At 42.8% G+C, this 26,873-nt stretch overlaps 1 protein-coding gene across 1 annotated transcript in view; it reads right to left on the minus strand.

Annotated features, from left to right (window-relative positions):
* Positions 1 to 5,083: 5,083 nt before the first annotated feature.
* SMYD3 (SET and MYND domain containing 3) overlaps positions 5,084 to 26,873 on the minus strand; it is a 388,566-nt gene continuing 366,776 nt past the window's right edge. Inside the window, exons 11-12 of the mRNA XM_014878069.2 lie at positions 16,946 to 17,054; positions 5,084 to 11,533 (exon numbers count right to left, since the gene is read on the minus strand). Coding sequence (XP_014733555.2) covers positions 11,432 to 11,533; positions 16,946 to 17,054 — 211 coding nt within the window. The 3' untranslated portion in view covers positions 5,084 to 11,431. The remainder of the gene's footprint in view (positions 11,534 to 16,945; positions 17,055 to 26,873) is intronic.

A 26,873-nucleotide genomic window follows, 5' to 3' on the forward strand; every position in this document is an offset into this window, starting at 1 on the left:
GTGTGCAGTATCTGCTTGCCTTCAGCTCATGTTTGTTGCATTCCCTGTTGATAATTAAGTGAGCACCTTGTTTGCAGGACAAGATGTGAACGAGCTCTCTGGGCAAATCTCACATGCCCACCAACACCTGGGTAAGCCCTGATAAGGACCCTGGGCTCTTCCCATTGGAAGAAAACCATGGATCTTATTTCCTGTGGGAAAGATTTAAAAAAACCCCAAATCATTCAAAACGTCCTTTAAGACACATCATCTGCTGGCAGATGAGTTTCTCATATTCCTTATTTTAGGGGGGACATATGTGGGTGTTAGGCATTAAATATTTGGTTAACAGTTTGATGAGAATTTAATAAGGTCCTTTCTTCTATCTTACAGCAGAGTGGCAGATCTAGCAGTCACAGTGGCAGGGAATGCAGTTGTTTATGGTGACCTCTTTTAAAGGAAAAATATTGAGGTAGATACAGCGGCAAAGGCTGGCAAAGGTGGTGGGGAGGAGACAGTCTCTTCTCTTCTCTTAGAGCAGCAAGCCCTGTTCTACCTTAGCTGTTGCCCCAGGCTGGTGAATTTACATGCTGTGCCTCTCCACAGTAGCTGTAAATGAAGATAAACAGCCATTTCTTTTGTCTGTGGGCTGTTCAGAATAGCTCTGATTTGCTCTAAAGAGCTAAAAGGCTTATTGCCTACTTTTGAGGTAATTTATCTTCATTGCTGTTATCATGCAGCCGTATCAGTATTAAGGAGCCTGAAGTGCCTTACAGAGACAAAAACAGAAAAATGGTTAGTGCAAGTCTTAGACTTTGTCTAAGACAGAACTGATGGTGAGGAGCTCTAGATGAGCTGAAGACAGAATCAATTCACTCTTGGTCAAATCTGGAGCTTACAGACCTCAATCCCACTTCTGATTTGGGGCAAGACAGCAAAGAAAGGTTTCATTCATGGAGTGGGAACAGGGGCTCATGCCTGTCAAAAGCCTGATGTCCTTATCGGGCCTGCTTGAAACTGTTGATATGTCTTGTTAAGTAATGCCCTAGCAATGACTTTAAAACCAGTAACTTACTGGACTAAAAATCAGGTTTAGCATGGAAACCTGACCAACCCCATCTCCTTATGGGCCCGTAATAAACTCTCTAGCTATTGGAAAACAAGGAGGTCAGGTTGTTGCTAAAGCATGCTCCTCTCCCATATCCATCTGCAAACCAGGCTCCTGGAGCTCATCCTCATTTTGGCTGACAGTATCTGCCTGGAAGACACTGAAGAGGAATGAAGGATAGAAAATTCAGTTTCCAGTCTTTGAGATGAACACAAAGTTAATATTTAGTTGCTCTGGAAGAGGCCATCTGTGGATTTTACGGTTTATGATAGTTAGTAGTCTTGACAGTTGCCGATCTGGCAGTTTTGGAGGCTGACATCTGCTATTTAACCACTGAGCAAAGCTTTGCTGGCTGTGACCGCACAAATGCTTTACATTGCTCAAAGACCACTTTCATAACCTCCAGGAACAAGTAGGTAGCTTGGAGGTCCTGTCCACTCTCAGGAACTATCCTGGCAAGTGCTGACTTGGGAAAAGCTTCTAGACAGCCAAAACCCAGTCCATCTCAATGGATGCTTGTCTGGGGAAAAGACCTGCATTCATTTTCATATATGTTTACATGTGTCTCTTCTGTGGACCCTTATAGTACAGGTTTGGCACCCATGCTTTGAGTCAGATTGTGAGTTTCATGCCAACCAAATGACAGCCAAACATATTCAGCTGTGTGTGTCTGGCACATATCCATATTTCCATTTCTATTTCCTAGGAACCCAAGTGCTGCCAGACGTGTCGGGATTATGTGCAGGACTCGAGGCTTGCTGTGGAGAGGAGGTCACACCTCCAGCAATGAGGGACCTTTGTCACTCACTTTAAAAGGAGCAGGGACTGTCTTTGTCCCTTTCCCATCCTTGCTCATCTTCATTCTCTGAACGACAGAAAACCAGGGAGGTGGGAGAAAACCTTGACATTTTCCTATATTTAGTTTGTCAAAAGGTGAATTGCTCGTAGTAACAATATAGAAGGCAGGGGAGCACAAAGCCACCCAGCTTGCTGGGCTGTGCTCCGCAGACTCCTCCACTCCAGCATCCTTGGATGCTCTGTGACACCCAGCCCAGCCCAGCCCCTTGCAAACTGCCCCTTGGAGCTGGATTGAAACACGCTCCTGGTGGCACTGAAGGAGCAGCAGTGCTCCTCTCCCACTCCCCCTGCCTTTCAGTGCCCATCTGTGCAGAGGGACTCTGCTCGCTCCCTGTCTGTGCTTTAGCTGGATGCCCAGGGACACAACTGTGGAGAGTCAGGGCAGCTGCCTGGTTTTATTTAAGAGCAAGCTGCCTGCTGCTAAGCCATATTTGATGGAAACCTCACGGTACCTAGTAACGGGCACTGAGGGAGCCAAGTAAGACACTGTAAACAGCATTTTCTCCTAATTTCTGAGGACAACGGAAGGCATGGAAATTACTGGAATAATAAGCAAGATGACAGCTGGCTCATGGCCCTGCCACTGGTGACCCATGCAGCCCTGGAGGCTGGCATAGCTCAGGCTCATGCCTGCCCTGAGTTTCCAGAGGCTTAAAAAACATTTCTGAAGGTTATATGTAAAGCCATTAAGATGCTGTGAAATCCACAGAAAAGCCTCTGGACAGCCCCTAAGCTGGGGCATTGCAGACTTTGTACCCATTGAGCCCTTTTTTCTCCTGTCAAGGCCAAAACAATGGGAGTACCCATTCCAGTTTGCTTGACAATCAGCATTGTGCTGGCATGAGGTTTCCACAGAGCAGCTCAGTCACAAACACTATGTGCACACTAAATAAACCTGTAGCCTAGCAAGAGGGCTTTGTACCTGAAATCTGTGGTGGAGGTTGCAGTTCATGTGAGAGTACCAGGCCACTGAAATACTTCCAAGGTGAAAAAATTGTTCTGAGACCAATATCTCTACCCAGTAAAATCACCTGGACACCCATGATTCATTTTATGAAGTATTTGTTTATTGCTCCTCTGAACAAATCCTTGCTTGCTTTTATGTCATTGCTAATAGCTTGCTTTCCCAAGTTTTCCGCATATTTGCAATGCGCGAAGGTCAAGATGGAGGTTTCCCATTTCTTTGTGGTAATTAGTGTAGTCATCAGTCAAAGCATGCAAGCCTTCTAGGAGGTTGCTGCAAAGCTATCCATAGTTTCTTATTATAGTGGTTTTAAGGCTGTTGTGAGCTGGCCATTTTGACACAATACATCACACAGCCACCAGGACAGTGATGCTGCCTGTGCACAGCCCTTGACACATCCCAAAGCAATGATAGTTCCTCACTTATCTCTACAAAGGCACAGGACATGCAATGGCACCAGCTGGCTAGAGGCCTGCTCAGAGGCACCATTTCATTTTGGGATTCATTTTATTGTCTCACTGGAAGCAGAAAACCCACTGAGGCTAGGAGAGAAAACCAAACAATCCAAACCTCTATAATCTAATAGTTATGTTGAAGCCAGCTGTGAAGATTTAGGATCTTATTTCCCTTCCTCAAACAGGGGCTTTGAGTAAAACTGACCCTCATACTAAGCCATTTTGACCTCTTCATAAGCTTACACCATAAAGTGTGGAGGCTGTTATACTGCCTTATCTTGTTGGGATTGTAAACCTTTGAGCCTTAAATTCTATGACCCTAGAAATTCTTTCCTAGGCAACATGGAATAGGACTTTCTATTTTTTTTTTTCAGTGCACAGCAAGGTGACTTGTAGTTAAACCTGTGTTTTAGATGGGAAAGCTGTTAAGCCCATTTCACTAAAGAATTCTACACCTGGCCACATCCTGGAAGTTCTTGGCTGCAGGACCATGCTGGCTGGCCAGGAGCTGGGCTGCTGGCTGTGAGAGAATTCATCCAGTGCCTGAGGTCTACGGCAGGGCTGAGTGAAGACTGACACAGGGACACTGCCAAACCTGGCTTCCTCTGCCTGGGTCCATCTGCTGGCCTGAGGCAACTCAGGGTTTCACCATTTCGACCTGGTAAACAGCTCAAGCTTTTTCATGGGAGTTGCAGACGGCAGTCATGGAGGGCATTCCAGCCCAAACATAACGGGATTGTCTTTCCTTGGCTGCCTTTCACAAACCCCCTCCATGGGTATCCCGAGGTGGCAAAGCCCTGCACCACAAACTGGTGGTGAGCTGAGCCCAAACCCCTGTAACCTCCCCTTGCAGGGTGGTGCCAGAACATTCCCAGCTCAGCTGGTACCAGAGAGCAGCAGGCACGGAACAGCTGCTGGGATCCAAAGACAACGTAGGAGTGAAGACCTGTCCTGCTTTGCTGTTGTTCTCTGGTATTTGGCAAAAGTGAAGCAGAAAGCTAACATTTCCATGCCCCTTCAGAAATGATTATGTCGTGGTTGGTATTTCCTAGAGAGCTTTTTGCTCTCTGTTCCCTCTCTCCTCTCCCTTCAACAGGAGCTGGACACTTGATATCTTGTTATAGGGGTAAATGTTGCTGATGTTGACAGAACAGGACACCAAGTGGGCAGTGGAAGGTGCTGCCTTCTCTGCAGTGAGGAGCAGGGAAAAGGGAAGCTCCCTGAGGCTCAGGAAGTGCTCACTGCAGTGTGAGCCCCAAACAACACCCCAAGGCACCTTTGTCCTGTTCAGAGGAAAGAGCTATAAGCTCTGAAATTGGCTTTGGCACATTGCTGCATTCCCCCACCTGCAGAGGAATGGTGCTGCTTAAGGCATCACATCAGGCAGGAATAAAACCCTTGTCTTTGCCTCCCTCAGCTCCTCATTTGGCTCTGGCCTGAGCTGGGATACCTGCCCAGCTCGGTGCCTGCCTGACGGGCCTTGGTCAAGAGAAAGACACCGAGGTTAAAGCCATGAGCTCGACTGGAGCAAGTCTGCAGGGCTGCAGAGTTCCAAACCTGGTCTGCTGAGGAGCTTCTCCACTATCTTGGAAGGAAGTGCTTTTGCCAAGGCTTTGGATTTTAATGGTAAAACAGTTTTGTGGCCCGGGTGTATCAGTCGCTTTACATGGATTACATAAACTGCTTTGGGGCCCCAGTGACACGAATTTGGACAATGCCCATCTGAAGGATTTTTATTGATTTTCCCATTTGCCAGCTGTAAATAAAGCAGCATCCTTGCCTGGCTGCTGGCAGGCTGCCCCTTCCCAGACTTGGGATCAGCATTCCTCTGGTCTTTGCAGAAAACACAAAATCAGATTTTTGTTTATTTTTCACAAATTATGTAACAGTCCCCACAGAAAACATTTGGTAATGATAAGTAGTCTTTGTATATCCTCATTACTCTGACCTTTAAAAATACGGTTATTTACTGGTGCATTCAGCCACAGATGTTCAGAAATTAACATTCCCCAGTCACGATAAGAATTTTCCTCAATCATAATTTCTGTTAGCATGATGGGGAACATCACTCCCCAGTAATTGTATTCTGATCACAGTCTTACACATGGCACAAGCTGGATACACAATGTTAATGACATCAGAGAGAACAGAAATCCAGAATTACCAGTACCTCACTGAAGACTCTCCGCAGAGCTTGGCATGACTTTGACAAGGAGACTGAAGTACAAGGAGGAATGGGGAGAGCAGAGGCAAACCCCCAGCAGTGATATGCTCAGGGACATGGTGTGACTCTTGGGGATGGTGTTGTGCAGGGCCAGCAGTTGTACTCAATGATCCTTGAGGGTCCCTTCCAGCTCAGCTTATTCTGTGCTTCTGTGATCTTTGCTCCTCCAGTTCCCAAACTACCAGCTGTCCCTCAGCTCTATAGGTATGCCCCTATAGGTATGGAGAGCAATTCCTCCCCACAGCAGTGTGGTGCCTGAAATTACATCCAAGGACTACAACAACCTTTCCATCCCTCCCTGTGGGCTCCTGCAGTGTGCTGCTGCTGGTGGGAGGGATGGCAGCTCCAGAGATTTGTAACACATCACCCGGGTGTCCCCAAGGGACAGAACAGGGAGGATCAGGCCAGACCTCTTCTCTACCTCTTTTATCATGGGATTCTCAACACCACAAGGGGAGATGGGAACAGGAAGACAGCACAAGAAATACTTCATTAAAAGGAACTTCATTAAAAGTAAATAGGTAAGAACTTCTAAGAGCACAGCACAAGGCCTGGGGGAGGGGAAGAGTGGTGCTCTGCTAATTTTCTCATCAGACACCCTTCTCTATTACTGTCTCCTGGCTCCTGCTCTGAAAGTCAAGTGGAATTGTCAAGAGGGATCACCTGTGATTTAAAGTGCAGTTCTCCTTCAAGACATATGTAAATTTGCCACCTTCCTATTTGGAGCCTCTGGGACTGGGAATCAGAGCTGCTGAATTGGAGGGGCGGAGGAAGAAATCACTGCTCTTTCCTTGTCTTGTTAGCCCTACTAGTCCAGCCCTTAACTGAAACAGAGATGGGAGAGCAGGCTCCTTAGCTGGTGCCTTCAGGAGCAGGTAAGGGGACCAGCAAGTGGTGTCTGCCCCACCCCAAGAGGTGGAGGGGAACTTAAGGCATAGGAGAGGCTGCGTGAATATTCTCTTCCTCCTGTCCTGGGGCCAAGGAAATTAGAAGAGATTGTGGTCTGTCCTGATTTAGTCATCTTTAGAGTTAAAATGAACTTGGGCAGGATGCTTCAGCCCTGCCCTCCTGCCATAAATCCCATCAGATTTGGATTAACAAGGAGCTGGACCATGCGAGACTGCTGAAAAGCTTGTTGTGTGTATGCATTTCTGTGTGTGCCTGTCTCAGTGGCTATACAGAGATATGTTTAAAAGAAGGTTAATTGGTCTCCTGGGAACTATAAAGAACCTGCTAGGTTCCTCAGTGTGAGCTGTGACTGTATGAATCCTAATTACTAAGCCTGAGTTATTCTTTTATATGGGGGGAGGGAATCTCTAAGGTTCTTATTAAAACCTACAAAAAGTCTAAAAAATGGTGGAGTTAGAATTGATTTGTCCATGTTGATCAGAAGTGCAGAGCAAACAAAAACATTGAGCTTTCCCCTGGAAATATTAATGGGGATCACATAGGCCTGGCTTACACATCACTGTTGTGGGCATAAACAGAAACCATTGTGCTAAATGGCAAGAATTGCAGACCACAGACTTCCAGGTAAGGTACACTCCTTTTGCTTAGGGCAGGGAAAATTCATTTTATAAAACAGCCATAACAAATGTATTTTCAGGCTAATTAAATTTTTAATAAAGGAAAGGAGTTTTGTTTGGAAAAATGTATATTCAAAGGAAAGAGAAAGTAGTAATCTGAATAAGAATAAAAGAGAAAAGGAAAAGAGGAATTCTAACATGGCTTTGGTCTGAAGTGAACAAAAGCACTTGCTTTGGATTTTCTGATGGTTCTTTAGATGTTGTTGAAGCTCCATGGAAGGAAACAAAGCTCTGTCTGTTTGGAGGGGGTGCAGCATAGGCAGGGGCAGTTCACAGCTCTCTGCCCATGTTTGGCACCCAGTTGTGGAGGAAGTCTCACAAAGTAATGACAGTTATGACAACTACATGGATCCCATTCCTACCTGTGCCACCCACAGCCAGTGATGGCAGGGCTGTAACACAGACACTGCTGTGTTGCTACAGTTCTGACACCAATCTGCACATGTTCATGTGAGGCAAGAGTTATGGAAAATGTCATAGCCAGTTCCTTATCTTTTTTTCCTTTCCTTTCCTTTCCTTTCCTTTCCTTTCCTTTCCTTTCCTTTCCTTTCCTTTCCTTTCCTTTCCTTTCCTTTCCTTTCCTTTCCTTTCCTTTCCTTTCCTTTCCTTTCCTTTCCTTTCCTTTCCTTTCCTTTCCTTTCCTTTCCTTTCCTTTCCTTTCCTTTCCTTTCCTTTCCTTTCCTTTCCTTTCCTTTCCTTTCCCATATTATTTTCCAAGGCAATAAGAAAACTCAAGTGTGGACATCTAACCCTGTCTGATTTGCCCAAGGTCAGACACAATTTCTGGTGCAGCAGAGAAGCCACGCCAGAACTCCATGTCCATAAAAATGTAAGACCTTCCTCCTCCTTCTTGTCTTATGGGAGGTTTAATTCTGATTCAGGAAAAAATCCTCACAATTGGCACAACCTCTGTGAAAAATGAAACTCTGTTCATTAAGAGCTTTGCAGTGGCCAGGGACTACTTGAAATATACTGTGTGGGGAAATAGCCTCTGTATTCCATAAACATGCTCTGTAAAAAAATAACAAGTCTAAGAAAAGCTCATGTAAAAACCTAGCAATCAGACAAGAAAGTTACAATGAGAAGCAGAAAAAAGGCTGAGTAGTGGGCGAGTTTTCTTGGCATAAACCCATGCATGATAGACTTCACACACAGACTCAAAGAGGTCAAAGCTCTAAAAACCTGGTTTGCTGCATTTTCCCTCACTGCTTTTCTTTTACTTTCTACTACCTCTACTAAGCACTGCATAATATTCTGTTTGCCAAGGTCCTGGAGAGTTTTTACTTCCAACATCAGGTCAGCACCCTTGAGGGACATGGATACAGGGAATTATGCCATGCTTAAAGAAATAACAGAGTTTAGGGAGCAATTTTTTTGTTTAAGATAAAGGTTCTGTTCGATTGTATTCTGTTATTCTTAGCAAAACTGCATCATGCCCCATGGGTTTTTCCCTGGATCCTGCTACTGCTTTTCTTCCAAACACATAGTGCAATTCTGCTCCCTCTGAGTGCAATCTAACATTGTTTTTCCTGGACTAATTTAAGAGAGTGTGACAAAACACAAGTAACTCAAAATGCAATCCTAAAACCTGAGGTGAACTCAAGTAACCATTGCTTTCCAAAAGGCACCAGAAAAGTCTCCAACCCGTGGTAAGCAAGCAGTGAGCCTGTAAGCATTACAGATAATGTTGCAGTCTGCCTATTTCTGACTTTAGCATCTTTATCTTACCACTAATACCAGCACCTGAAAAATGTGACAGATATTATTCATGAAAACTGAAACATGATGTCTGTGCAAAGATAACATTACTTGATTTGAAATGAATGCTTATCTAATGTTGCCTCCTCCCTGGCACCCTTGCTGGCTGCCACACTTTCAAACTATGCATTCAGGTAAATCCCTCCACAATCACAGACCAGCATTCTCTGCAGAAAATAGACTGGAGCAGTACCACCAGGAGAAAAAATCTGCCCACAACAACCTCCCCTGCAGCACTGTCAGTGCTGCTGGTGGTGTTAGTGCATGGGAATCTCTAAGGGAAATTACTCAGTAAATGACTGAAAAGAACCAGAAAACATGACACTTGCCTTGACCAAGCTGAAAGAAGTTCTGCATCAACAGGAATGAATATAAAGCACGGGTTATGCCCCCACACTAAGGATCCTCCTCAGACCAGCCCAGAGAAGGCCAGGCAAGGCAGTGGTGCTCCCAGGACCCTGAGCCACACACACCCCTGGTGCTGATTCAGTTTCCTGCATTGGGCACTGGGTGGAGATGGATTTCCAACAGCTCTGCACTCATGGCAGCACAGCTGCTGCTGTGACACTCCACAGCTGACAGCACAACCCTTCTCTGCCTCCCATCAGGCTGTCACTGAACTGTTTGTACCTTTTCTTCCAGTCTTAGAGAAGACCACTGCTGGACAGAAGGCCCCAGCACAGGTAGGTGCTTCAGCTTGCTGCGAAGTGGCTGCTCTCATATGACAGCAGGCGACCCTGCCTTTCCCCCAGCTCCTACCCTGGACTCTTGAGGGGTCCTTGTAGCAGAAGCCCCAGCAAACAGTGCTGCAGTTCATACCTGCAGGTGTGTCTGCATGCATGAGAGCTTCTGGGCTGTCTCCTAGGATGTGCTGCACAAACTAATGCATCACCTGACCTTATATCCTGAAGTCCCCTCCATTTGCAAATCTTAATACCAGATATGCAATCATGAGATAACGTAAGCATCACCTTTACACAAAAAATCATGTAAATTCTAATATGCATGAGCCCCTTTAGATTCAGAAAATAGGTTTTGAAGACTGGTTGTCCGTCAGTACTTTGTCAGAACTCTCAACAAATGCAAAGATCTGACCTTTTCCCCAGACAATTTCCTTTTTATAATAGCAGGAAGACCTAACCAAGCAGTGAATTTCTGTGAGGATTACTGCACTTCTTGGGTGGCTGATACGACCTGGCCTCTGGCAGCAAGCCATGCTACGTACTCCAGAAATGCTCTGCATTTCAGAGGTTATTGCTTGCACATTACTGCCGGGCAAGTGAACGCTCCAAACACTGGAACAAATTCAAACGTCTTGAAAGGAGATATCTTCCTCAGCACTGGCATTCGTGTGCCATGGCTGTAAATTATGCCCAGAGTGTTCATTTTCTTTTTAAATGTGTTCTCGTCTTGTAATAATTAATGGTGTCAGGTTACTGGTGTGAAAAAAGCCTGACTTTTACAACAACGATGGATTAATGAAGAACAGTCATGGCTGGAGTAGCAGCAATAAATTGTTAGAGGAGTGATGCACCTGAAGCAATACTTTCAAAGGCCTTAAATTATTTAAGTTTCAATGTCCCTCATAAATATTGGCTTTTGTTAATATTTGTTTCTGCGTTAAAAATGGAAGTCAACAGCTCTGGCAAGAACAAGTCTCTTGCTGATGAGCATGGGAAAAACATGCCTGTGCATTCCAAGACATCCTTGTCTTCCCCAGGGATGACACATCTGTAGATCTCTGGGCTTCTCTATCTGAGGATGTGACATTCAAACCCCACAAACTCAGAAAGGTCTAGAAGCCATAGCACTGAGCTCACAGGTCCAAATATCTGTCTTTAAAACTGTTATGAAGTGAAAAACTCTTAAAACTGGCAAAATGAGGAAAAAGCAGAGTAAGCAATTTCCACTTTTGATAATTTTTAAAATTTAATCCATTTTACTATTCAATATTATAAGATATGAAATGGAAGAAGAAGAGGGACAAAGCCCTGCAGATCTATTGAGAGGGAAGAAAACAACATTTAAAACATTGGGAAACTTATCTGATGTCAAAAAGCACCAGATCAGGCTTTTAGAAACCACACTAAAGGACAAGGCAAAGGGAAAATAGTATATTCTCTTAATGTGCCTGACAAGAGATTCCTAATTGCTGGCATAAACTGATATAAAAATTGACTGCTGATATCAATGGAATTAGATCACTTTGTAACTGATGAAGACTCTGTATGCATTTCCCAATACTTACAATCAAATAATTAGGTGTTGTTAGTTAATGTCAATAAGACTGACGATTGATGACAAAAGAAAATCCTCTGAAAATTACAGGAATTCTGCCAAACACCAGCTCAATTCAGACCATACAGCAAAGCTAATATTAAACCTTTTTGTAAAGCAAATAGGACCTAAAGAAAAGACACTAAAACCATTGAGAAGCTTCGCAATGAAATTGTAAAAATTTTCTTTGTCCTTGAATAATTTGTTTTCCAGAGATTATCTTCACTGTAATCTCATCATGGCCTCACACTCTTCCTTTAACTCCATCAAGACTTTCATCAGGCTGTGATCTGTCCCATGGGTCACCTTCATAATATTATAGGCCTTTAGGAAAGAACAGAAAGGGACATGTTAGTCATTGTGCAGACCATGCAAAGGGGCTGGATCCTGGAGCAGGGTGGGATGTAAGTACTGGTCCTCAGCTGGCTGGCATCCACTTGAATGCATGGCATGGCTGAAATAGGAGTGAAGCATCCCAAAGTGCATGATGACTTGTCCCTGACAGAGGAGGAGGCATTGACACATGGTTCTTAGGTGTTAAAACCCACAAAGATGTTGCACAACTGGATATTTGGAATAGCAGAGAAAGATGCTTTTGCACTGACATGAAGGGCGTTTCAAGATTGGTCAATTACAACATACAAGGTTTTGATGCATTATTTAAAAGATGACAGTGATGTTCATGATGTTAGGAGCCTGGAAGTCCTGTAAAAATAGAAATGGATTAATGCTTAACCCATGGAATAAAGTACCTTAGCCCTATCAGGAGCAACTATACATAGCATCAAACAAATGAATGCATTAATAGTTTCACTGTCAAAAGGCATGCAGGGGAATGGGTCTGCTGCTTTTCCCAGGGATTATTTTCTCTCTCTGTTTGCCATCTTCTACTGCTGTGCTAATTTACGCTTGCTGATATTGCCTGTAGTGTAGCTGATTTCCTGCCACAGATATGTCTGCAATGCTCTTTGCCCAGCTCATGTTTAGATCATCACTTTTCATATGGCATTTCTGCTTCTTCCTTCTATTAAATTCCTCCTGTAAGGAGGGTAGTCCTAGATGGAAGCTGATTCAGCACTTCTGAAGATAGAACAAAGGAGCTAGTAGTGTACTGGCAGGAGAAAAGATCACATATTTTTCATCATCCTAAACTGAAGAATTGCAAAAAAATAAATGCAGACTGTGTTTCAAAGGGTTCCCTGTCCAGTCAGCTGACAAAATTCAGCTAAATTGGCTTTGAATTGAAGAAAAAATAGGTTTTGGGAAGAAATGTTGAGGAAGGGGCCTCATTTAAATTGGATCAATTAAAGTAAATATATATTTTTGTGGAATGAATAAAAGCCTACTTCCAAATTATAGACACTGGCAAGCATATGGAAATTCCAGCACAGTTTATTTTTCCTTCAAATTTGCTAATACTTAAAAGAGGGAGGCAGCACAACATTGGAAGAACAAGTTGAAATATCAGTTAAAACGAATCATAGTGAGCAAGGAGCTCTAAAAGGAGTCAAATATGTTTTAAGCTACCACAGTGCCCTACTACTAAATGATAAAATACATATGGTTAAAAAGAATGATGGAAATACTTTCATCACTTTTAGAAATGGCAAAGATATGTGGCACTAATCAGAAATACTAAATTTTTGTAACGTGTAGCTGCACCCAGGTTAACTAGGAGGGGACAAGATCACCCTAGAGCAAAGTGGCCAGGTGAATTGGGACTGGGTCCTGACACATTGGTGCACAGTGCTTGCATGCCCTGTCCCAGAAAGCTGATGGATTTATTGTGAATGATGTATGCTAAGAACTGTGCATCTGGATACATCTGAGTGACAGCTCCTGGGGCAGCTGACCTGGATCTTCAGCCCCACTGCAGGATAGAGGTCAGGCTCATCGTGATGGACTTAGATCCTGACACCCTGAGATGCACAGCCAGAGACGTCTGTATAGATACACCTCCATTAAAAAACAATAAACCTTAATATCAAACTTAATCTTGAGTTAACGCTACCATTGCTGCCTTTCTCCCACCTCCATTTTCTTTCCACTCCTTTTCTTTCCTAAGTATGGCAGACAAAAGCACTCAGTCTTTATCCTTTTGTTTCCTTGGAGGAAATAATTCTTATGCAATGTACCATCTCACACACTGCTGTACGAGTCAGAACGAGCTGAGAACAACAATGACTTGTATAATCTCTAAATTCAACTGGTATTAGGTTATCTAGCTGTTCTAGCAAAGGTCAGTGCAGAACTGGGGATAATTTCAGTTCCAGTGCAAGGAATTGTCTTACTGGAAAGAAGCAGGAACTCGTGGGCTCTCTGCCCACTCCCCTGCTCTCCTCAATCCCACAGCTCCCCAGCAGAGCTGAGGCTGAGCAGATTCATGTGGTCTGGTCTCCCTGCCAGCTAAAAGAGAAAATCTAATTATGAAAAGGTACAACACAGGCCACAGTGTCATCAGCTACGCCATGTCCCCCCGAAGAATAAAATCCCCATTAGCTCAGAGGCAGAGCTGCTGCTCCGTGGATGTAAATGAGCAGCAGTGCAGGTGTTTGTGCCTGGTTTGGGATGGGACAGGATGCTCATGGCCATGGGGAAGCGTGGGCAATGCAGGATGGCACAGCTCTGTCACAGGGAAAGCAGGAAGCAAATTGCTGTGTGACAGAGGGGCAGGAAGTATAGGCGAGTATTTCAGAGGGAGTATCTGTGGTTTTCCATCTCTCCTGATTGAAGGGAACAAGTTGTTAAAGCAGGCACAGGAATACTATCAATGACAGCTGGTAAACAGTTCAGTGTTTGAAGCAAACACCTAGAGAAAGGATTTCTTCAGTGTTGCTGTGAGACCTGGGAAGGATTTTACCCCAATTCCTGTGCTTTCTGCCTCCACAACAGGGATTTCTATAAGAAGAGAAGTTGTGCAGTAGCTGTGTAGACGTTCATGACACAAGACAGCTATACCCATCAGCTATCCCATGAAGTTCCATGACCATGCCATGCCAGGCTCTTCAAACTGTTTTCCAGACTGGGCTCCAGTTCCTGTATTTTGCTGACAAAAGCTTTCCAGATCTACAATTCAATCTGTCCTCTATTATATCTTTCATATATACGTCTATAAATTTAAAAAATAATATGTTGGTTGTAAAATAAACCAAGGGCTACCTTCAGTTTTTATTCCAGAGAAGTATCTACTGGTCTTAACATACCATGTATCTGCTGCAGAGAGGCTGTCAATCCCCAGCAGCTCTGAGGCTGTGCCTGATTAAACAGGATTTATATATGAGGTGAATTCTGCTCAGGTCCCAATTCCTCTGCACCTTCCATATCCTTCTTAATGCCACAGTGAAATTAGTCTGACGAGGGTTCCAACAGGGTGCTGCTATTCAGTGTCAGAGTGTATTAAGAAGAGTAATGAAGCAGAGAAGGTAATCGAGTTTCTGCTCTGAGCATGTGGCATGCTCTGTTGACACATCTAATCACAAAGGGGCAAATTGTGTTCTCATATAACTCTAGGACATTATCTGAGTAATATTAGGAATCACATCCTTTAGTCACAACAAACTGGGAATTATATCTTCCTCTAATTTGTTCCAGTGTAGACAGCAAGGAAGTGAATCAGTTGCAGAGCTCATCTGAAGAAGTTACACGGAGAAACAGGATGACAAGAAGCTTTTCTCCTCTCAGGTGTGCTCCCAGGGAGTGGGAGTTCGGTCTCTCCTTGTTTCACACTTGGGTGAAGAAGGGGAGGCTTGATAGGGAATAGGCAAAGCCATGACAAGATTCTACACCTCAGCTATAAAGCACTTAGTGTGTCCTTGTGGAGCACCAGTGGCTTGGAGCCTCCATTAGAGGCTCACTGAGGTATGACACAGAAAGGCAAGCAGCACCTTAATGTCCCTTTGCAGAGAAAGGGGGGGTCACAGCCTAGAAAAGGTTCCTGTACTAGGCATTGCTCAGTTTCCAAAGGATCATAGAGTAGCAATCTGCCTTGCAATGGGCAGCTTCTTCACCAAAAACATATAAATCTCCATTGCAATGTCCACCTTCAGCATTTGTCTCTAGGGGAATTCACTCCAGTTTAATCTAATGCAGTATCACATTAGAAATGCAATTAGAACAATGCCTGTTGACATAATTGTAGCAGTGTCAATGAAAACAGAAGCTCCTCTGTCTGGAGTCTCATTCCACTGCTAAAAGGGAAAGTCTGAATGTTTGGAAATTATGAATATTTTGGGGGGAAGAGCAGAGGGATTACCTGGCACATGACAGATATATTACATACTTCTGAATTATGCATAAAAACAGAATTGATTACTCTTCTGTCTGCTTTATTATGATCAGAATTGGCTATAATTTAAGTAAAATATATCAAGTGAAGATTTAAATTATACCAAGACTTAGCAAGAGTGGCATCATATTAAATACTAATTTATTACTTCAGCATATGAAAATTATAGTTTTTTCAGCTTGCATCATTAATCAGATGTTAAAACCAAGGAGATATAGGGGTTGAAGAAAAGGTAAGTACAAAATACTAATACCTAGAGAGTCATGACTGATATTATCTTTACAGGAGACCCGGGCAGGAATGGAAAAGCACCTCTCCCCCAGCTCCAGTGGAGACAACCATCCCCTTCCATCCCAAGCAGTTGCTCCAACTCTTTGCCACAAAGAGCTTCATATAGCATGGGCACTGATCCATTAATCAGAGGGAATGTAGAGCCTAATTCTTCACTTCTTTCCAACACTGGGTGCCAGAACTGGGCCTGCTCCTGCCCAGCAGATACAGGCAAGGAGCTGGGCCAGGTGGCTTTTGGCAGCACCAGCAAAGGCAGTGAGGAACTGTGTCAGGAACTGGAGGTGAGTGGGGAGCCAGGACAGGGAGCCACATGGAGCATGTGGTGTGTTCAGGACAAGCTGACCACTGGACAATCAGTAACATAAGAGAATAAGATCTTTTTGAGGGAAACTAGAGGCAGCACATCTTCCAGGGGGAGCAAAGCACCCCAGCAGTGACTGAGGGCTTAAGATGGGAGGCAAGATTCTACATCCTGAGGACATGTTGCACATAGAAAGGGATTATTTAATATATTTAAGATGATACTAATAGCAATATAACAGCAGGACAAATAAGAGCCCGAGGTATAAGGAAATGAATATAAAAGTCAGCTCTGGTACAAGAGGGATGGCTTAAAGCTGAAATGTAACTAACAAGGCACAGCTGCAAAACCAGATCAAAGATGATGAATGATAAGAAATATGAGGAATCAAGAAACATGCCTGTTGATTTCAGTGTGGCTCACAAGAAAATACACACATTAAAGACAAAGTTTTCCAGCCTGAAATCACAGAATCTGATAGGGAATAAGGAAGGTAGAAACTGCAGCTCTCCTACTCTTCCTGTACTTACAGTGCTCTCTGAATCACTTTGCTATGGGAATAAGGATCATATGAAGCACTGAGATAATTTTATCTCTTCAGATCTAATAGTAATTTTTCATCCAGGCACCTCTGAGCTATCAAACAGTAATTAGCTGTGACTGATGCTGGAGGATGTCAGTGCCTGAAATGCTGTGCTGAAGCAACAGTGACCCATCACCACACTCAGCTGCAGCCTGGGGAAACACCAGTGATGGAAGAAGTGGTGAGGAGTATCTGAAGTCATGAGGGGGGAGTCACACAGCAGTTTTGAGGGAAGCAAGGGAGGAAAATAGAGAAAAAATACTTCACCATACTGACCTGTTTCAAGGTCTCCAGTGCCTGAGGAAACATGCCTTGACTGTACTGCAGTTTGCCCACTCTCATCAGCTGGACAGCCCTCAGTGGATGGAAACCAGGATAATACAGTCTGTAGGGAAAGGAGGAAAACGTGTCACTGTCAGCTCTCACCTTCACAGTCACTGCCTCTGCAGAGAGCTATTAGGGTGGGACTGCAAAGTCATTGTGAATGTTAATAAGGTACTCAGAGAAAATTAGCTGCAATACCGAGAAGCATGAAATACTGAGGGGAATTAGCAAATTATTACTCTCCATCCCAGAGGAATGCCTTTAACATTATCCTGTTAGAAAGTGACAGGAGTGGGATTATTTAATTTGCTACTGTTGGATAATACAATAGCATTTACTGTACTTAGTATTGCTAACAGAAGTCCTTGACAATCTCAGGTCTCTGGAGAGGCATAATTTTAACCCAGTCCTGGATTGTCCAAGATGAAGGAGTGGGACTGCAGTGAAAGCAGGTATGTAGCATCATGACCACGCTTCTGAGGGTTTGTATGCTGCTCCCTGTTGCATAAAAAGAACTGGTTCTGCACATTCAAGGAAACATCTCACTTGGCTTGTTCATCTACACAAGGTATCTGCTAGTATGAGGATACATTCCTGTTCTTGATTAATTTCACAGAAGCAGAGGTTCTTTTAAAAAAAATCAGAATGGTGCTCTCTATATTCTAGGAAGTAGATGGAGAGTGGTATCATCATTAATTTCTCTCAAGAAGCTCTTTAAATGTTCCTAGTGGCTGCTTCACATTTTTAAATTCCACTGGCCCTTGGCTCATCATATGTGGATTGCACCCCAGCCCCATATTCTGGATGTGCAAATCATGATATCTTGAAAAAAGCATCTTGGGGGCTGTAGAAAGCCATGGATGTAACTTGCCTGGAACTGGCCATCGGGAAACATGAGGTGAAGGGACACACTTGGGAGTTAAGTTACTTACAAAAGACCTCATATATTTTTTTACTAACTATCCCAGAATCACAAAATAGTTAGGGTTAGAAGAGACCTCTGGAGATCACCCAGTCCAATCCTCCCAGCAAGGCAGGGTCACCTAGAGCAGGTAACAAATCCAGGTGGGATTTGAATGTCTCCAGACAGAGAATCCATTAATTCCCTGGGTGGCCTGTTCCAATGCTCTGCCAATTTCAGTGGAAAAAAGTTCTTCCTCATGTTTTAGTTTATGGCCAGAGCTCCTTGTCCTGTCACTGGGCACCACTGAAAAGAGTCTGGCACCCTCCTTTGAGAGGTTTAAATGCATTAATGAGATCCTTCTGAGTCTTCTCCAGGCTGAACAGGCCCAGCTCCTGCAGTCTCTCCTCATAAGAGATGCTCCAGAACCCTCGTCCTCCTTGTGGCATCCATTGGACCCTCTCCAATATCTCCTTTTTTGTTTCATGTGCTGAGGAGCCCAGAAGTGGACACAGCATTCCAGAGGTGGCCTCACCAGGGCTGAGTAGAGGGGCAGGATGAGCTCCCTTGACCTGCTGGCCACACTGCTCCTGATGCACCCCAGGACACCACTGGCCCTCCTGGCCATAAGGGCACTGCTGGCTCATGGACAACTTGTGACCCACCAGGACCCCCAGGTCCTTCTCTGCAGAGCTGCTCTCCAGGAGGTCACTCCCCAGTCTGTGCAGGCACTTGGGGTTATTCCTCCCCAGGTGCAGGATGCTGCACTTGCCCTTGTTGTACCCCATTATGTTTCTCTCTGCCAAATTCTCCAGCCCATCCAGGTCCCACTGAGTGGCAGCAGAGCCTTCAGGTGTATCAGCCACTCCCCAGTTTGGTGTCATCAGCAAACTGGCTGAGGGTGCCTCCTGTGCCACTGATAAACAAGGTGAATAAGAATGGACCCAGTACTGATCCCTGGGGAATGCCAGTGACTCCAGACTGCAAATGAAAGAATAAAAGCCTTAAGCACAGCTCACCAAAGACAAACAACCTGCTTGATCAAAGAGCATTTTATTTCCTCAAGTGCACCAGCAGTTTGCTTGAGCAGTGTCTAAAAACACAAAATGAGTCACAACTTCAGGAAGAATTGCCAATAAGCTTTCCAAAATCTACTTTTTGGAGAAAACCTTTTTTTGTGTTTATGCCAAACCTATGATTATCAGAGTTCAGGGTAACTGTTAATGAAGGATACCACTGCAGTCAGGAAGATACTTAAATCTGCATGAGTATGATTAAATGCATGCTAAGACATTAAATGATGTAAATTTGTACAATGTACAGAAATCTTCTGATAAATCTGCATGCAAATTAATAAGTTATCTTTCTCAGTTATATTTCACTAATGAAAATGCAAACACAATTAAATACAAGTATTGTTTAAATGGCAGCATATCTGGCTGTCCTTATAAATTTCTAATTAGGATGTGTAAACATAATGAAAAATGTTTTCATACCCAAATTCCCCTATTCCACCGATCCCACGCAGTTTCAGTGAAGACATACAGAAATACATGGAAAGCATGCCTGGCAGGATCTCAGCAGCAACAGCTTTTGATCTGCCAAAGCATCTCATGAAACAGCAGAAGCCAATTCCTCAATGAGAATAATCCATCCTGAATTGCCACAAGCACCTCCTGCTCAGCACCCTTGTGGGTTGCATTTCAAAAAGGCTGAAAAGCCAGCAGACAAGAGAGAAGAAAAATGATAGCACTTATCTCAGTCCAAACTGACCACTCAGGAACTTCAAGGGTCTGGTCGAACAAACACTAGGAAATTATCAGTAGGTTTATTTTTAGAATTTGTTTCTGGTTATTATATCAACATGGTGCTATCTGATACTAGCGAAATAGGGAGAAAATGCAGAGATTTTGATGTGAATTAATGAAGTGTAATAGAAATTCCAGCACTAACATGGACACTAATGGAAATAATGAGCATATGCACACCTTTGTAAAAATTGAAAAGAAAATGTCTACATGATTGTATCCTTCTGCTCTCTGTGACTGCTGCAAAAGAAGGAGTAAAAACGTCTGTGCCACCAAGATTCCAGGATCATGGCCACAGAAGAAGGTGCCAGGGAGACAAAGATTTTTGCATGAAATTATAACCCATCTCTGAAGGCCCCCATGTTTCTGTTGTATCCTGGCAGCTCTGATTCTTTTGCCACTGTTCTTCACAGATGCTTCACATCTCTGTCATTCCACACCTTTCTCTTTCATCCTATCAGCCATCTTTTTAATCTTCCTTTCCTCACCTTTCTGAATAACCAACCCCATTCTGATACCAACACGAAGAGGAGATGTGGGTCCTGTCTTGCCTGCAGCCAAGTGAGGGGTGGCAGCTCAAGCAGCAAACTCCGGGCTGTGCTTTAGTTCACCAATGTGGTGCCTGCTGAACTTCACACAACACAATGTGGGTCCATCAGAATTCAGAATGTGCCCCTCCACGCAAACGTGTTTCTTTCTATAGATCATACACCTGCAGGAACTAAAGGTCTAGGATTGTGGTATATGCAAGTATATGTATATACCAGGGAAAACAAGCAGCAATGTATCAAAGTCAGGTACTCAGCCCAAACTACCAGCCATAAACTAAAGCAAGTGAAAATTTAAGATGAGGACAGAGAAGGAGCAAAATGTGTGAAATGAGGAGCCCTGTACTCATAAATATTTACAAAGCTGTTTTATTGAGCTGATTTATGCTCTCATCTTATGCATGTACATAGTTCCATTTTGCAAGTCTTAAAACTGGCATTTGAAACAACTGTTTATTTTCATATTCTGGAATAAATCTATTAAACTATTGGAACACTGTTTATGGAAGGACATCCATTGAGTGAGTTTGCTAGAGAAATCCAGGCAGCTTGCAGCTCTTCTGGGAGACGTGCAAGTGGGGAAAATGCTGCTGGCTTCTTCGAGACATTCCTAGGATTCAGTATTAACGAAACACTGGCGTGACAGAAAGAACTAAGCAGTGTCAGACACTTGTGGGCCAAATTATTATCCCCATGCATTGCTCTGAACAAAACCAAGCGGATAGATTTAAGAATAAGGAAGATATTTACCAGCCAAGGAGCTGATACCTAAAGACTGTCAACAAGAGACTAAGATAACTGCAGAGAAATACATGCTGTAAAACACGTTACAGCTTGGGAAGAGTAGGATTTCAATCTGAAAAGGGTTTTATGCGATTTATGAGGGCCTGAGGGACAAGAAGGGAAACAGTAACATACTGAAAGCTGAAGTAAGCATAGTTCTTTGGAGTGATGCTTCCTTGCCCTTGGCACTGGTCAATACCCAGTAGATCACTTGCAAAGAGAGATTAAACAAAATACAACTAACAAGTAAAGCTGCACTGTAAACAAGACAGCTGGAGGAGGCTGAGAAAAAACTGTGCATTTTGTATCACATCCTCTGCTTTTATGAGGCAGCACAGCTTTGTTCCCATCTATGCCCAACAGCATCCATGCTGGCCTGTTCCTCCAGCCTGCCCTCCTGCCTGTCAGCTGGTCCCCCCAGTACGGTGTCATCTGCAAACCCCACAGGAGTGCCTTCTGCTGCCTCCTCCAGGTCACTGAAAATGGTGTAAAACAGGACAAGTTCCAGGACAGACCCCATGGTACCCCTGCTGTTACTGGCATCAAACAGGGGACAACCCAACAACCAAGTCCTCTCACCACGCCACCAGCCAGGATTTTACCTGTGAGCTCTCTGCTCACCTGGGCCATTACACCCCACCCTGCTGCTGGCTCCCTGATCGTCTCAGCCTTGCAAAGACCAGTGAACATGCTGGCCAGCTCTCTCAGTGCCTCTTCTGGAGGTAACCATCCAGTCTGATGGAATTGTAGGGGTCACACACTCTCAGATAATCCCTGGCTCAACCCTTATCCTAGGATGTGCCTAGGACACCATAAGTGACCAGTGAGGAAAAGAAGGCACCACCTAGCTAACTATTCAAAACCACAAATGAAAGCTATTTCCCAGTCTTCAGGTAGCTTGCACCAGTGCTTCACTGCTCCAAGCAGCAGCAGTTCCTGCACTTCATTCACAAAATACAAGGATACCAATTTTCACTCAGCAAATAAACGGCCCATACTATGTGAAACAGTAGCTGTTTCTAAGGAAATCCACTGCTCCTCTTGGTAATTCAGCCTCAAGGTTTGCCTTGATTAAACCCCAGAGCAGTCACTATTCAAATACTTTATAAAGAAAAGTATTTTTGTCTTCATTCTGTGTATTAGCTCTGAATCTCTTGAAGCAATCTCTTGTGTTTCATCTAAGGGACAGTGTAAAAACCATGATCCTTGACAAAATTTAGTCAATTCCATCTATTTCTTAATAATGTAGTTCCATTAATTCCACTCAACTTATCTCCAATTACAAGGTAAAGAGTCAGAGCTTTTGTGTTCTCTTGTGAATTAAAGCATAGTATTAAAAAAGAGACTATGAAAAATCACTGCCTTTTCTGATGACTCATATTTTAAAATAGATGTCTACCATTCCTTGCAGATCAATCTGTGGGCTAACATTTACACTTCTGTCTTCAGCATGGCATAATTAGAAGCAGGAGGATTTACAAAACCTGAAATAAAGGTTTGAAATTGAACTGTTACAAGTCTCTTTACTAGGATAACGTGTAAAGGGTGATGCTATACATAACTGTAAACTAGTTTGCATTACCTTTCAGTGCCAGTAAATATGACAGCATAAAAGACATAAAGCAGTTTCAGGAGCCCCAACAACACAGAAAGGATAAAGAGGCTCCAGGACTTCAGCAATGGTGGTGAGGGGAATGCAAAGAGGACAGTATCAGCCTCACAACAGAAATGTATGCCACAAATACAGCACCTAGTAAGTTCAACCTTCTCTTCTTTCTCTGACTTGTTCTTGATTTCTGAACTCCTCAGTATTTGAGTACATTAATTAAAGCTGTTCACTGAACTGAAGCCTAGCAATTGGTTTTATGTTGTCCAGTTACTTATTTTTTTCTTTAGTCAGTGATGTGAAACTGGTCAACTACTTCACATATTATTTCTACTCCTTGACTGGGATGCTGAATGGGTTCTACACATGAGAACTACAATAAATATTTTTAGGAAAAACCTAAGGACAAATTTTTATTTGTGCTAAACAGCATGAAATACTCAAAGAAATCACATGCATCAGGAACATAAGACAGGTAAACTAACTATAATAATTTAGGAGTTCACAGATCTTAAAGTCAAAGGTACTGTTCAGTCTGATCTCCTGCACAGAATTTCACCTAGGAATTCCTGCTCCAAGCATAGCAATTTGAGGCTAAACTAGTGCTTAAGAAGAAATGCTCTATTTATAGAAAATAATCTTAAGCAGCTTTATACATAATTTGGTCAATATTTTATTTTTTAATGAGCACAAGCCCCGTGCAGAGTTTTGCCTGGAATGAACAATGCTGTGGGGTTATTTTTGGAAAAAGTGGGGAAAAAAAAAAGTGGACTAGGTGACTGTTTTGAATGCTAAGTATTAGAACTCTGGTTGGAACTTTGAAATTTTAAAGAGCAATATATCTGTATTAACCTGTGTGAAATATTTAGGAGTCCCTGTTAAAACCTTCAAAGAAATACTGGCCTGGCTTTCATGTTAATATTACATTCTAAAAATTTTAATAATAATAATAATATTAACCTGTTTTTCCTTCTGTTTTTTCTTTCTCTTTCCCCCTCTCTTTTTTTCCCTTAACAACTTCCTATCTATCATGGATGACCAAGTAAGTTTAAATCACTTCAGTACTTCTCAACTCCCATTATACTTTCTGCAGCCATGCTGTTCTTTGAGTAGAAGACTAAATCCTTTACCTGTGCCAGACCTGATATACTCCAGCTGCCCTGGAATGTTTATTGTCCATCTTATCTCCAATCACAGTGTCTCATGGAGATGATCAAAGCATCAATGAACAATTTAATTCTGGCATCAGACTTTTCTACTTTTTCCTGGATTTGACCTCTCTCACTTGGATTTTGGGATCAACTCCTCAGCACTAGCAGGGAGGTCTTCCTGGAGGAAACCACTAATGCACATCCTTACAGCATTATAAAAATGTTTTGCCAGCAATGGGAAAACATTATTAGAATAAATTTTATGCTAGGAAGTCTCTTACAAACTACAGCAGGAGAAATTACTTTCCGTGATTACTATGCAAAACTACTAATTATTGCTAAAAGTCTTCTTCTGGTCTAACCAAATAACAGCAGAAAACTGGCATCATTTTCTGAGCCAGCTGTGGCGATATCAATACAGATGTGCAGACCTAACATTTGTGATCAGAGTTCATTTGGAAGACTCTGTACTTTTATAAATATATCCTGGCTGTACATTTTTGCAGCCCAATTTAAATGTGCTCTCTCTCTCTCTCTCTCTCTCTCTCTTTGGATTGTTCTGCATTGGCAAAACTCTTGGTTATCTCCCAGGTATTTTCACCTGTGCCCACAACTCATGTGTGAGCCTCATCCTACTAAGCAGCAAATGCATGGCTTGACAGTCTATTCTGCACAGATGAGATACAGAGGGCCAGGAAAATGACATTGTTTGTCCAATGTTACAAGATAAAATCCCTGGGAAAGTTAAACCTAGATTTCCTTGTAGCTCTAGGATGGCTTTTGGTTCATGCAGAGTCTGGGTCTTGTGTCTGTGCTGTTTTGCCTACCTGTCTGTCTCTAATAATCCAAATGAAAGCAAACATAGTTTTACAGGCTTAAAACTTATTTTTCTGTTTCTTTTTTTTCTATTCTGCTGTCACTCAAGAAATGTCCTGTTATTTTTGTGGAACAACTGCCTCTTGAAACAGTTCGGGTTTTAGATCCGTGAAATAATGCCTCAAAATATTTTTCATCACATCTGCATCTCATACTATTCCATTACTATTTGTTTCAGCAATTTAGCTGATGTGATCAAATAAGCAATCATACTTCTTAATTGACTGAATTCTCAAGAAATGCTAGCCATCCATCTCAGAAATTATTTTTCTGGCTGCTGATCATTCTGCCATATTCCTTATGATGATAATTTATGTCACATTAAAATGAATATTGTTCCAGATGTTGTCTCTGACAAGATTTAAATAACTTCAACAAAACGAAAAAATGGGATAAACTGCAATTTCCATCTTAGTTCTTGATCTAACTCATCCACTTAAAATGCTAACTCTTGCAGTTCAAACTGTCCACTTCAATGTTCTCTCCTCTTCTGTTATTATGAGGAAATAAAGAGTGCCCAATCTGGAATTGAAGTAGGAAAATATTTTATATATACATATTGTCTCTGTGTCCTGGCTGAGCTTCAAAACATCTTGTAGCTCTTAGGGGTTTTTTTGTCCTAAGTTCACCACCTCTACAGATAAAGATGGCAGTGTGGACTGTCACTGCAGATAGGAACACACTGTCTCCACCCTTGCATAACCAGGAGAGTAAGAGATTAAGATCAACAGTTTAGTTCAAAGGATTTATAAAAAGATTTTAAAAGCCATACAGATTACATTGGGAGAATGCCAGAAAACACAAGAAGAGTAAGAAATGCAGCAAAGGAACAAAAAGAAAGCTAATTAAAGAGAACATGCATGGGAAGAGAAGCAAGAAACTGAAAGGAATTGTACACTAGAGACACTAATTTGTGACAGAGATCTTGGCATCACCTTCTCCTCCAGCAATGAACCTCTGACCAGCTATTGATGGTATGAAAAATGACTCACTTTCCCTATCTCATGCAGCTGAGAATACAAGATTGCAGGTACAAGAAATGCAAGTTTAGACTTTGGTCTTAATCAGAGACCTACAGGTTTGCATGATCTCTCCTCTTCATCCACAGAGAGTGACAGGAAAACATAAAGCACTGATGGATCTCTGTGCAAGGCACGTAGGACTTTCCTCTAATTGATGCCCTCTGCTATGACATCCAGTATCTGAGCAACAGTATCTAAATACTACTGGTGTCAGCAAAGCTTGGAGAAGTCAAATGAGTGTGTATGGGTGTTGACAAGCTGCAGAAGGAAGGACAGAGCTGCTAGCACTGACATCTTCAGCCAAATGTCTTCCCTGTACTTACCAGCATCTCAGATCAACTCAGAAATCTGTTGTAATACAAAAGTGATAACATGCTCATTTTTGACCACACAGGTGTCTTACAGGCTCCCCTCTCTTGTGCTTTTTTTTTCCTTGTTTTTCCCACCATGTTGTCACCTTTCAAAATTTGTCAGGCCTGTGCTTTACCTGCTGCCATTTCAGTTTGTCTGTAGTGTTGGACACAACTCTTGTTGTCAAAAATAATAGCAACGATAACAACTGAATTAACATTTGCAAAATTTAGTGACATTCTCATGGATAATTTGTTACCAGTGTGTCTGAACAAGAACTCTATTACCTGATGTCAGATATCTCCTTTAGACAACTAGCCTAACTCCTCCTCGTGTCTCAGCTTTTCCATCTGTAAAACGAGAATACTGATCTCGTTATTCAGTAGACTAATATGAGGGCTAAATACTGTCATGTTTGTGAAGAGCTTCGAGAGTTCCATAGGAAGATTCCACAGAATCTATATTCTAGGAGTTCAAAATATTAGCAATAGTTCTGAAAAGAATGACAAACCCTTGTTAGGCTACAGAGTTAAAACGTGACAGCTAAACAAGACCATCTGTCTGAGCTGGAGAACACGTAACTTCCATCCAGTTGCTCAGCTGGCTACAAAATTTCTTTCATGGCTCAAAAGGCATGTAAATTGCTCCAGAGCTTCCTAGGAAATAAAGCAATCTGGAAGTAATGTAAGGGGGAAAATAGCATTCTTTGCAGAAAAAAAGGAGACCAGCTATGAACTTTATGAACAGCAATCATGAGCAATAATCTCTCCCAGGCTCCAAAGTGCTGCCTGAAATGCTAGCTGAATAAAAAGGATAGATTTTTTTCAGGTAACA

Source organism: Sturnus vulgaris, chromosome 3 (genome assembly GCF_052056855.1).
Source record: "Sturnus vulgaris isolate bStuVul1 chromosome 3, bStuVul1.hap1, whole genome shotgun sequence".
In the NCBI taxonomy this organism is placed as follows: Eukaryota; Metazoa; Chordata; class Aves; order Passeriformes; family Sturnidae; genus Sturnus; species Sturnus vulgaris.